At 41.2% G+C, this 13,232-nt stretch overlaps 1 protein-coding gene and 1 long non-coding RNA gene across 6 annotated transcripts in view; one reads left to right on the top strand and one right to left on the bottom strand.

Annotated features, from left to right (window-relative positions):
• Positions 1–13,232, bottom strand: part of UNC5C (unc-5 netrin receptor C) — a 246,336-nt gene that overhangs the window by 25,477 nt on the left and 207,627 nt on the right. For 3 of the 5 annotated variants that reach the window (XM_027455666.3, XM_038178357.2, XM_038178359.2), the window contains 3 exons: positions 5,768–5,824; positions 4,105–4,296; positions 2,495–2,839 (listed from right to left, as the gene is read on the bottom strand). In XM_027455666.3, coding sequence (XP_027311467.1) covers positions 2,495–2,839; positions 4,105–4,296; positions 5,768–5,824 — 594 coding nt within the window. The remainder of the gene's footprint in view (positions 1–2,494; positions 2,840–4,104; positions 4,297–5,767; positions 5,825–13,232) is intronic. The other 2 variants (XM_027455667.3, XM_038178358.2) reach the window with 1 other exon arrangement.
• Positions 626–6,734, top strand: LOC140002409 (uncharacterized). Its single transcript, XR_011808869.1, has 3 exons — positions 626–714; positions 991–1,116; positions 6,610–6,734. It is a non-coding gene; the product is annotated as an uncharacterized lncRNA (long non-coding RNA).

The raw sequence follows: 13,232 nt of genomic DNA, 5'->3' as shown, positions 1-13,232 counted from the left end.
AATGCCAGATTTTCACCCAGCCTCACAGAAAGACTCTAAATGAGTTCAGCAACTCTGGAGACAAAGTAGGCAACCCCAGCATCGCCTGTGATCAGATGGTCACTCCTTGCTCCTGTTGTGTCTTGGCACTGCAGTCGTGGAGTGGAGAAGAGGATTTTCTTCCCTTCCCTTTTATTTTATTTAAAGATCAGACAGATGGTTACGCTGCTTCTTACCTTGTAAAATAATGGGAAAAGAAACAACTCTGACTTAAGTTTCCAGCAGTTGTAACAGGACATATCTCCTTAGGCAATTCTTACTTAATTAGAAGCAGGAGAGAAAGGCAGCAGAGTACTGTCTGTCCCAGGAAGCAACAAGAACTAGTTGTTTCTTGAAAGATGGGCTCTGCAACTGGCACCCCGTCTTTTAATGTGCTCAGCTTCTAATTAGACTGCAAGGGAGAAAAAATGGGGCTTCTCAGTATTCTGAATGTGCCTACTTCTGTGGAGTGGCTCAAAATTCGGATATCCAACCTTGAAAAAATCTGTGCAAATACACTCTGTGCCCTTTGCAGTGCTGATAAGCTGCACGTTTGATTACAAAACACCATTCTTACATTGCTGTGATTTCAGAAATCTAGCAGAAATCCCGGGGAAGCAGAGGGTCCTGTCTTTGCACGACAAGCACAGCAGAGGATCTCACTGCTGGATGTGGCTCAGCCAGCTGTCTGTGCAGGTGAGGGTTGGTGGGGAACCACTGGCAAGGACTTAATTCAGCTATGACCGTGTAGCTGAATGCAAACCTATGGGCAGATTATTTGCATATGTGCCCAATAAAGGCATGTAAGAGTAAAAAAATCTTTGCACAGCCCTGTATCTTCTCTTCAGCACACAGGTTTTGGTTATACTGGACACCTCCCATGTACTAGGGATAAATTATGGCTCAGTCCCATACCTGGATTTTGAAGGAGAGGGGTTATCTATGAAAGGTTTCTGACTTGTTTCTTTACAGGGCTGTCACAACCTCCCCTGTGCCTGTTTTCAGCTGTAAGAGGGCAGGCACAGGGTAAATGAAGGACTTTTATCATACTGCTAGAAGGATATACATACGTCTGGAAGCAGCACGGATGCATACACAGTAAGTAGCAGTAGACAGATTGATGTATTTTACAAAGCTTATTTTAATCATTTTGAAGCAATTACAGCAATAAACAAGCATTTCTTTTTCCTTACAAATTGATATTAATATATGTGAATTAAATATGACTAATGGACTTTGCTGACAGCGTGCACCACCATGGCATAAGAAACCTGGGTATTAATGTCTACCCTCAGCTGCAGCTTAGAGAAATGTGAAATCCAGGATTGTATAGCACGAATTATCAATGTTACTTAGCAGTTAGTGCCAGAGTTCTTTAAGCAATTCACCTTCCACTTAGGTTTTTAAATTTAATATCAGTGTTTCTCCATTGATACTCAAAGAGGAGGGCCCACTTTTGGCTGCTTCCTGGGCTGAGTAGGGCTATATCCTGGAAAGAACAAAACAGTTCTGGGCCACCTAAATATTTTGCTTTCTCCATAACATCAACGAACAAAAAAAGATTCAGCAAATGGAGCAGGAGACAGGGTTAGGCACCATCTCTTCAGACAGGGCACAGTGCAGTAAAATGGCCAAGAGCTGACCACAGGATGTAAGGTTGGAAGCTGTGAGACCTTCAGCTACAGCACTGGATAATTGTGAGTGGTGGCCTCACAAGGCTACAACCCGGACTCAGTGCACCAGAGAAAGGGGATACTACCTGTGATCAGAGCAGTGGCAGGGGGATTCCTGACCACTGTGGAAAGAGGGATGCTTGCATAACCCCCAAATCCACTGCATCATGCATTTGATTAAACCCCATTCTGATGTTGTAAAAAAAAAATCAACACTATATATAACAAGGAGAGAAATATGGACAAGACACTCTTGGGCCTTATTTTCCTTGACTATATAATATGAGCAGGAAAAAGAGCCTTCCAAAAATTAGCATTCTGCTATCCTACTGCAATACCACACAGTCTGCAATGAATTGGAAGTGGAACAACCAATTTGTTTTTAAATTAATTTGTCCTTTTTATGTGTGATGACAAGATTGAGGCTTTCTGGCTTGTAGTCCCTGTTCTAGAGCTGCATGAAAGGAAAAGTTCAAGGATGTTGAATCTCACTTCACACAGGGGAGCACTGAAGCCTAACGTATCTCAGAAAGTGGTAAGAGCCCTGCAAAATTTTGTTAAAAAGGCAGCCAAGACTTTGGGGAAAGGATCCTTGAAGTATATTAGTTAATCTTCTTAGTTAATCTGAATGGGGGAAAAAACATCTGTTTGTTTTGAACAAAGAAAGGCACAGTCCCAGGAGTGACCCTGTTTTTTTTTTTTCTTTTCTTTTCTTTTGTTTTCTTTTTTTTTTTTTTTTTTTTTCTTCTGGCACAGAAGAAAGCTAACTCCACTTAAAACCCTAAAACATGGCTAGCACTTACCTGAATTGGGAATTATTAGGTGGCCCCCTAAGGAGTTGAAGGTCCCAAATGCAGTGCACGATGGGTCTGTTTGCCGAGCAAGGCTCTGATTCTTCATGTTCAGGGTCTCGTTCTCCAGCAGGGACTGGGTAATCTGTGGGGACAGCTTGGAGGAGAAGTCAGAGAGGTCATCCTGGGGGGTGACTGCACCAGAGGTATTATAGACCTTAATCTTCAGGTTGGGCAGGGGGTCCAGGATTGGAGAATTGGTCATCGGGATTTTATCAGAGACATCATGCAAAGCATAAACAGGACCCCTGTACATGGCTGCTGCAGAAGTGAGGTCTGGTGGCACTGCCAGGAGGTCTGCATTGGAGATGAGAAAGAAGAACCATATTGCTTATGATTATTTCTCTGTTCTGATGACTTTCTTCCTACTAATGATTTGGTTTTTCATTCTGTTCTACTCATACCAAAGGTTAGGATATACAAAGTCCTTGTAAACTGACCTTCATCTCCTTTTCCAGGCATCTATATCTAGAAATCTCACAGAGCTTGTATTGGCCCAGCCACTCTGCGCTCTAATTGTTATGCAAAATTACAGCATGTTTCTGCTCTAAGTGTTTTTCTGTAGGATTATTTTCCAGACTCAGATTTGCTCAGATTTCAAGCATAATATGCCTAACTTCAAGGCAAGAAGTTTTCCATACTCAGTAGATTTAGTTTTATTAACTAATACTCCTTCTTTAAATGCTAAGTGAGAATTAATAACCAATTTATCTAATTGGTCTAAAGACAGAATTCCTGAAATAGCAGAGAGAACAAAGCTATGAAGTCATTGTGCCCATGACTCCCCGCCAGTGTGGGATTAGCACCTGTGTCACACACTTTGCTATCCTCAGCAAAGAAAATGACATTTCTGCTAACCTTCTGTATGGCAACTCTCTTGTCATCGTAACCCTTACTTTGATTTATTCTTCATAAACATGTATTGGAAAAAAAAAAAAAAAAAAAAGAGGAACTCTTCTGCTTAAATGGGGGTCTTGAAAAAAAACAGCCCATTTGAATGGCTGTCTTCTGGCTGCCAAAGTGTGGAAATCATCAAGCTATTATGCACATGTGATAAAGATGGTCTTTATTAAATGATATTCCACTAGAACTTCTTCTTCTATATTGTCCATTGAAAGTAAAGTACTTGTTAAACCACTATTTATGCCTGTGGAGACACGGCACAGTAAAAAAGGCTATTAGTGAAACAAAGGGGAGGTGGATGTGATAGAATTATTGTATTGTATTACTCCCGTGATGAATCCTGTCTCTCTTGTTTTTGTCATAGCTTTGATTTTGATTTAAATTTGAGCAAGACCTGTATTTTTATAAATGTCTGTTTCACTCTCACATTCACCTTCTCTCTATACAAGCTAAGTACCGCTGCTGTATGTTTTTGGACACATCTGAAAAAGGCCACCATGGGTTTTTAGCACTTGGCCATCAGAAACAAATGGATATAATCTTTCTCCCTTTATGAAGTGCCAACAAGCATCTAGCGAATATCATTCATACAGCCCCAGAGACCATATTCTCATAGCATATCGCTGAATTGGTCAACATGGAGTGCTACGGCAACTAACCTTGCCTTGCAGCCTTGATATTAACAGGCTGAAATCCTCCGTTTAGCGCCGAGGAGTCGATAATGTCTGACTCGAAGTCACGGTGATTCTTGCGATAGACGAAGAGGGCCACAACCACAGAAATAGCCAGGCACACGATCACGGCGATGACGATCCCGACGTAGAGAGCAACATCATCCGAGTCAGGAGCAGCTAGAGGGAGAGAGGCCAGGAACCTTAGAGCAATGCAGTCCTCACAGGGACTTTTGAGAAAATATTCTTATTATTCTCGTTTCCTGAGATATTTACTACCTTTTTATAGGTTAATTTAAAAGCCATTTCTAAAGCTATATAACAGGTCTATGCCCTTTTGATGGGAAACTATTTTTGATTTGCCTCAAACTTGTGTTCTATCTTTGTATCTATCTGCTTGTTCATCTATCTGGTACCCAGTCACTGAGCTGCTAAGCACAACACATTACAGAGTTAGTCTCATGAAGCAAATTAAATCCATTAAATAAATGAGTACATCTTAGTGACACAGTATCATAGTATTAACATTTAGTGGTTCTTCTGACACCAAAGATCATGCTGTGGGGCTGCCAACTTTGGAATTCTTATTTTTTTTAATGAAGGGGAAAAAAAAAAAGTTCAGTTTTAGAGAATGCCTGAAATATCAGAATGTATCTTTGAGTTTGGTTTTTCTGACCTGTAATGTGTCAAGCCATTTTCCCTTACACCTATTTTCCTTTAAAAAAGTCCAGGAAAGCAGAGAATCAACCTCTAAATTCTCATCACTGGCATTAACATATACATATTTGGATAAAAGCCGAAGCAAGCACAAGAAATAATGTGGTAATTTACCAAAAGGAACCCAGATTTATTATAGCTGTCTTGTGAGAAAATGGCTATGATATTTCTACTAGCTGCTTATACAGTATCTTCAGCACTAATTCCAGGCTAATCTCTAGCATCATTATCCACTAGACATTTTTTTTTCCAGAAGGACTGAGTACATGATCAAAATTTGATGTGTTTCTATACAGTGAAGAGTCCCAGTAGCAGAGATAGCATAATGAAAAAAAAAAAAAAAAGGCAAAAACAAATCAGACCTTTTTACTACCCTATTTCTGTTAATTAAAACATGTGAATCATTCTTATTTATTTATTTATTTATTTGCTCCTCACCTTTTAGTCATTTAAAACTGGCTGTCCTCCAGCCATATAAGCGAGAGCTGGCAAATATTGAAAAGGACTGATCAAACTTCATCAGCCTCTGCCTATCAGACTTTCAATGCACCAGCCTCAAAAAAGCAGGATTTTTATCCCCAGCAATTCATGAAGCAGTTCTCTGAGTTCCAGCTCAATGGAAATTTCTCTCTCTACCACATTTCTTCTGATTGCTAAGGAAATGCTAACAAGAGAGAGGGTTCATTCTCTCCAGTTTCTGCCTTTGAGGCAATATCTTCTCCCATCTTCCTTGGGCATAAGGGCTGTTATCATCCTGTGTCAACCCAATGACAGTGAAACACTGCTACCTCTGTCAAGCAGGCAGCTTGCCACTTACTCTGCCCAATTGGTCCCTCTTTGCCTAGTCACACAGAGCTGGTGTAACACTAAAGCTTGACCCGTGGAACAGCATCACATTAGCATCCAGGAACGTAAAATGAAACATTAAACTTACAAGAAAATCCATATTCATTCTGGGTTCTCTGTTCAGTTGAAATAGGATAAATGAAACCTTAAAAAGAAAGAAATTAAACAAAAATGGGAACAAAATCAAATTAATGAGAAGAACAAAAAAAGGAAGCATGAAAAATGGTTTAATTAAAAAAAGAAGGAAAAGAAACTGATGGCACTTTAAAATTCTGATACAGCACAGAATTATGATTTTGCATCCCCTGTCTCCTTCAGAGCCTTACTAAGAATTAATAAGTAGGCAGATTGAATTTCTAAGCCAAAATCGGTCTCGAGTCACTAACTTTGGAGTGCTTAAAGTCTTTCTTTTATTGAGCATAAACTCTAATGGATCTAATTTATTTCAGACATCAAGGGTCATTAGCATACGGAAAGTCTTTTTTCCCTATCCCTGCCATATGCTTTAATTCCCAGGACATGTTCGGTGAGGCTCTAAACAGTTTTTTTATTTAATTATAGTAGCTTGCTGTTGATCTAATAGAGCTAAAAGAGACCTGTCGTCACTGGTCAGAGGTTAAATACCCATTTGCTGAGCAGAGTCCATGCAGAAAGCCCTCTTTCCCTATTTCCTTGGAATTATTTTATCCTGTCTTTAATACATGCTCAATGGGAATTCCTCGGGGAGAAAAGAATTTGTCAGCAAACAGGAAACCGAGTGGTTTCTCTTTGAAATTATTAAAAAATCAATAAGGCACCCGGGGTCATAACATTATTTATTTGAAATCTTTGCGAGCCCCTGTATATCGACAAAATGATAACACAATTTACGGTTATATTTCGGAACGGATAAATAAGAGAGATTGCTTCTCTCGCCTTTTCTTTCTGCAGCTCACACAGCACGGCACACTGGGGCTGCTTAGCTTGTACAAGAGTCCGACAGGCTCGTTAACCACCTCCCAGCTGCTCTCCATCCGCATTGGGAACAAGGGAAATGCTGCAAATCCCATCCTGCTGCAAAGGGAAATGGATAAACCCAAAGTAAGCAAGGGGGTTGCTCTCAGGGAGGGGATTGGGGTGGGTGCAAGGCAGAGGGTACTCTTCTCCCTCCCCTGCAGTATTTTGGCAGGGAATTTACTGCCCTTCCCATCTCCCCCATGTTTTGCATCGCACTGCGAGATGCTCGTACGGCCTTGGCCTCCTGCAGATGAAACAAAACTGGAAAATGGACTCCTGGTGCGTGCCTAATGCACATGACCACATTAGAGGCAAACCAGAGCAATAATCCCCATCTCCCAGAAATGCTGAGATTGGGTGCTCAGCATATGTTGTGCTTTATATATCTCCTCCCGCTTGGCTGCACCGCTTGCTAATGAAGATACAGCCTATCCCAATTGCAGGTATAGACATAACTCCCCCCGAAGTTTCCAGACATCACATAAATGCTACCTCGACTGAAATATCAGAGCAAGAAGAGCAGCTTTTTGATGGTGATGTTTTTTTCTGAGGCATTATGGGACAGACTATACTGCCTGTAATATCTATTTAAAACTTTATTTCACAGCAATGATTCCAGCCTTACAATTGCTTTTAGAAATATTATGGTCTCACACTCATTTATTTGGTTCGTTGAAGCAAGCTCACCTATGTGTACTCTCAGCATGCTCTCTCAATCTTTTGTAATAACTGCTTCCCACTTCTACCAGTGCGCTCAGGGCATTGCCCATAAAAAGTCAGGCAAGCAACTTCTGAGGGCTTGAGTGAATGCTCGGCAAGTCTGGGTGTGAATTTACAGCACACTGGTTACTCCCCGCTTACTCCCCAGGTGAATGCGGAGGCCCATATTTAGTCAACCTAAATTCCAGCTATAACCTTATGGACAATATTTCCTACGTCAAGATGCCTCTGGGGACCAGGAGGCAGCCAGCAGGAAATACAAGGCACAAGGACAAGTCTGAATTTAGGCTGGCTGCAACTTCAAATGTTTTCATACCTGAATTCACCAAGAAATCCCTGTGGTTCCTGTGCCCCATCGCATATTTTAGGGGAAGAAGGCAAGGGGCAGCACATGTCTCCTGGCTCTGCATCACCTGCAGAGCTTGAGTTCAGCCATGCAGAGCTGGAAAGGCTATTCCCCTGTCCTGCTGCTGCTGTTCAGCTGGCAAATTTTGCAGTTGAGGTTGTGCATCATTCCTGCTGCATGCAGAGCAACCTGGTAGCTGCCACTCAGAGGGCACAAAGAGCAGCACTGCCTGGATTAGCTCCAGCATTACCAAAAGTGTTGTCTGTTCCTGGGACAAAGGAAGTCCAAGTTCAGGTCTTCTCAGCAAAGTGAGCAAGCGTCGTCTCAAAGTACTCTAAAAGAATTTGCAAACTCTTCATAGACCCTGTTGTCACAAATACTTGTATCTTACAATTCTGCATAGATTTTCACACTGATTCTCACAGAGACCAGTCTTGCAGCTGCATAAGAGTGATACCAATTCCTTCAACAGAAATGCCTTGTGTAGGTATTCAAAGCACATCTGTGAAGAAAGGGAGGAAAAGGCCAGGATATTGCTTTCTGCTTCCATTAGCCTCACAAGCTGACATTCCTGTTCTCCCATGTGTGCTGCTAACTGAACTGAGCACCCAATTCCCACCACCTCTTTCGGTGCAAACAGGCTGGCTTGCACAGGTGTTTGCAAGGACACATTTTCAGCCTGAAAAACACCTGTTCTACATAGAAGGACGGCATGGATGAGGTTATAGGGTTACGGGCACGAGATGCCATGCTGAGCATTTGAGCCATGGATGTGTCAATTTTTTGTCAAGGGCCAAGAGTCACTGCTGACCATGCTGGCTGTAGACAAATAGGTGACCAAACGTGCTGGAGACCGGGCAGTGCCAGCTGTAAAAAGTCCTTGTTGAGGTGATGGCACTACACAAGATGGGCGGTGGAGGCCACACGACCCCACTTGCTCACAGTGCATGGACAGGCTCCCCTGGCTGAAGCAAGAGGAGACCTTACCTCGGGTTGACATCCAAGCTGGATGAATTGCTGACCAGCATGCCAAATGCCACCTCCAGTTGTACTTGCAAATTAAACACGTTTGTTGGAGATGACTCAAACAAGGCAACTACAGACACCCTCTGCCATTTGGGCAGGAGCTTTCAGAATAAAACTATTTTTACGTGTTCCATTGTCATGAAAGAGCTGTTCCAAAGGGAAGCAGGCATCGCAGCGGCAGCGGCAAGTGAAAGGCTTGTGGCCATGCATAGCTGCAGTGGCTGTGCAGGAGTTTGGGCTATGGCCATGCTCCTGGCGCCAGAGCACAGGCATTGCCTTACAAAGTTGGCTTTCATGCTGGTCCCTCTGACTATGCCTTCAAACAATGAGAAAGGACATTTTCGTCAGATAACGATGCAAACCTGCTGGGATTAGTACCTGAAATAATGAAGAATGACTCCCCTCCTCTCTTCAAAGAGAAAAAAAAAAAAGACATTTTTTCCTCTTTTTTTTTTTTTCCCTCCCTGTATCAACAGTACTGCTTGGCAAATGCCTGAGGGACTTCTACCAGGATCATGAAATTTTTTAACAAGGGTGAGTTTAGAAAGGTGCTGTTGGATTTGACTCTAGGAAGGCTGCTGAGGCTGCTGACTCACATGCAGAGCAGCTGGCTTCACAGTGAGCTACTTGCTTTGAGAAAAGTAATTTAAGCTTCTTCCTACAGCTTGTTGGGAAATGTACATTTTCAAAGGGGCTTTTGATGTTTTGTTGTGTAACTTAGTGCTGGACGAGTGAAATAGTAATAATCATACTTTACACTTGCATAGGCCCTTCTGTTTGAGGATCTCAGGGGCTTACGAAAAGTGGGTATTTATTTCCCTCATTTTACAAGTACCTGACCTTATGTCATACCTGGAGAATCAGTGGGAGGCTTGGACTATGCACAGAAATTGCACCCCTGTAATTGCACATTAAATACATTCATGAAAAAGCCTTTAATTAAGTTGATGTTTCTCTATGAGTTCTACTTTATATTCCACTTTAAGCTTGTAAATACATTTTTTGTCCCTGTGGAAGTGCTTCTATTAAGTGTTAAAGGTGGGCTTTTTTAACTCAAGTAATTACACTGGCACAAATGCTTTGTACAAATCCAGATATATTATTACAGAGATGTATTATGTTGGCACTGGCTATTCTCTTTCTAAAAAGAACATCTACAGCAATTTTAGCACCTTTATATTGATGTAACACACTGAGAAAATTGGCGAAGGGTGAATGTGTCAGAGGTCAGAGTGTACTGGAAAGATAAGCCAGTTCAACTTTGATACATAGAAAGGACTTCAGCAGGCTTTTTATCAAATTGGTTTAACTCAATTTCAGCATCAGTCACACTTGCACTGATTTGGGGAATTGCATCCAATTAACTAAATATTTTTTGAAGCTCATTTAATTAGTTCAGTGCCGTTTGTGGGCACAGATGACCCCTAAGTGTTGGAAGTTCAGCCTGAGCATTCTGGTCCCAGATGTCTTGCTCTGACCTTTTGGAAACCCATTTGTGCCAATAACCACAGGAGACTCAATGGCACATCATGGGGACTAAATGGCCTTCAGGCTATCTGAATGTGTGAGATCATCTGGCTTAGGTGGTTAGCTTTGACAAGCAGAACATCCCTTTCTACAGCAAGAATTCATCTACTGCAATTTGCGCTGGGAGAAGTAGATAACCCTTCTGCCCAGGGAGGGGGTAGGAATGAAGCACTTGGGAATGGAGAACCTCCGACACGTGAAAGATAATTGGTCAGAGATTATGGTGTTGCCTCCTTTGAGGCCAAAATTGAAGCAGAGTGTCACCAAATAGTCACTAAAACAACTTTTCTAAATGCTTTCCGTCCCCAACCTGGAGAAGTATATGCCTCGCAAAATATTAATGGGCATATATGCATGATGCTGAAGCTGCAAATTCAGCACCATGACCATGGGCATCCCAAAATCCTGTGTTTTATTTTACCTGGAAACTCCTTGGCTTGGGAACTGGCTTATTTTAAAGACAACTTTCCTCCCTGTGGCATAAAGCAACACACCATAGCTCCTTGCAGAGGGAACTTTGTAACTGGCTCTCCTTTTTGGTCCTTAGATGTTTCTAGCTTTAACGTTATGCTGAATTTCTGTTTTACAGAAAATGGATCAGATTATAAAAAAAAAAAAAATAATGATAAAATGCATTTTCCATTTTTCCCATGTATTTTCTCCAGTTGCCTCTGTCACTGTTTTCTCTCTCCCCTGCAGGTATGTTAGACAGTGGAGTAGCTGAAGGTGATCTTTCCAGGCACATTGATACTAGGGCTTATCCAGTTTTGGTCATATTTACAAAAATATTTACAATTATCCTACAAAGAAATTGCTTTATGCCATTAGCTGCTGAGGTTACAGCTAATGATACATATTTTGAGGCTGTATCAAGGTCAGTGAGAGTCTGAGATATGCACTTTCATTTAATAAAGTGAAGATTGCATAAAGCACACCATAACTGCTTGTTTCTTTAATGCATAATATTTTAATCTGGCACCACTTGCTTTTAATCTATAAATGCTCTTTATCCTCTACACAGCTTCAAAAGGAGCTGAGGTCACATAATTACGTGGCCCTTTTGAAAGCCTAGCCACATGATGTGTCTCCACGCTATCCTGTTGCAATGAACTCGTCAGGTTGAGCATAATATACAGTAACAGCACTTTTTCCCCTTTTGGTTCCAAAGTCAAAGCCCTTAAATTGCATATAAGAAAAGAAGAGGGCACTCAATTCAACTGCTGACTTTCTTTCTCTCGTTTGGTGGGTTTATTCAGCGTGGCAACCGCGAGGTTGTAATAAGCTTTGGTAGCAACAGGCTCTGCACCACAGAGCTGTGACAAGTGAACAGAAACTAATTCCTCAAATGCAGAGACCTAAAACTGGACAGGAGCAGTTCTTAGATGATTTAAAGTAGAAACGTGGTGCACACGTTGTGACATGAGTTCAGTGGAACAGCCCTTTGCTGGGTTGTACCATGTACGTACAGATATACACGTCAGATGAGTTCCAATATTTAATAACTCAAAGCCAGCAAGCAGGTCATTTTTCATATACCAGTCCCAAACAATATTTATCTGATTGCTTCTGTTCTTAATTCTCACTATGAGGTCTTTCAGTGCTAAATCAGTATCCTTTCTCTTTCGCCATGGCTCCAGCAAGCAATTCCGAGCCGCTGAGTTTCTCCATTACTTGTAGAGCAAATTCTAGATGATAAATACGGCATACAAATGCTCAAAGCTTTCAAAAGAGATGGTGTTAACTCAGATGCACTGCAACTGTGTAGGTCTCCATACAGTCCCTATGATGGCCAAGAAGTTAGGAGAAGGAATTTAGGAGACTTTATTCAACATGAAGGAGTTTTGAATTGCTCCTTGCAGGTCCCACTGTCCATAGACTACAACTGCATAAACTGCCAGCAGTTCCTTTTCTACAAAGGTGCAGTTAAGAGTACAAAAATAAACTTAGAGTAAACCTCACATTTTTACTGCTTAGGACTAAGCCTTCATGTCCACTTAACATGTTGTTAATACTGATTTATTACGGAAGAAATATTAACAATAATCTTTGGATTATAATAGCTGTTAATTGTTTCTCTCCCCTGCTATTTCCCAGAAGCTCCAGCACATATCCAAGAAAACGTCATATCTAATATCTTATTTATGGTGGTTAAAAAGGAAAAGAAAAAAACACAACCCCCACACAACAAAGTCCCCAGAGTTGCAAAAAACCCTCAGACAGAATGTGCACAGCTTCTTCCTATGTTTGCTATTCTAAAGAAAGACCTTCATGTCTGCAGTTAATGATGCTGAAGGTCAGATATGATATCAGGCATCCCGGAGATAATGCACAGTAATTTATTTTCTTTCTAAAGGACTAATTATTGGCATGTTCAGGGTGGGCTAATAAACAAGGAGCTTGAGGTTTTGTGACTGATTATTTACTCGGGTATAATCTCAGATCTTTCCTGAGTGTGTAGGTTAAATGGGGAGTCTCTCCTGTTTCTGTCCTTGAACAGAAGTGCATGATATTCTATAATTAAGATTGAAACTATGTTTTCATTGCAAATTAGATTCCTGACATTTTGCTAATATTGTTAGAAAGGTCTTGCCTTAGTTTAAACATGCATGCCATGTATACGGGGGTGGGGGAAGATGGAAGAGTAAGATAACTTGTTGCTAAAATTTGATGTGGATTAGAACAGGCAATTTTGACGTTATGCAATCTTTTACAGTTAAGGACTTTGACCTTTTGACTAAATCTTATGTCAGTCTTTAATATCTTAGAACCACGGAACCTTAACATTGTGTTTGTTATGGATGTTTGACAGCAAAAGTAAACACTTGTCTAGCATTGCGATTTGCTAGATTGTGTATTTGCAAATTCCACATTTGCAGTGGCTGAATAGACTTCCTGGGGTTTGCTTTGTTTTGCAATAGTAGCTGGCCAAGAGCAAATG

The sequence above is a fragment of the Anas platyrhynchos genome, chromosome 4, assembly GCF_047663525.1.
Source record: "Anas platyrhynchos isolate ZD024472 breed Pekin duck chromosome 4, IASCAAS_PekinDuck_T2T, whole genome shotgun sequence".
NCBI classification, from domain to species: domain Eukaryota; kingdom Metazoa; phylum Chordata; class Aves; order Anseriformes; family Anatidae; genus Anas; species Anas platyrhynchos.
This window is presented reverse-complemented; position numbering and strand designations above follow the sequence as displayed.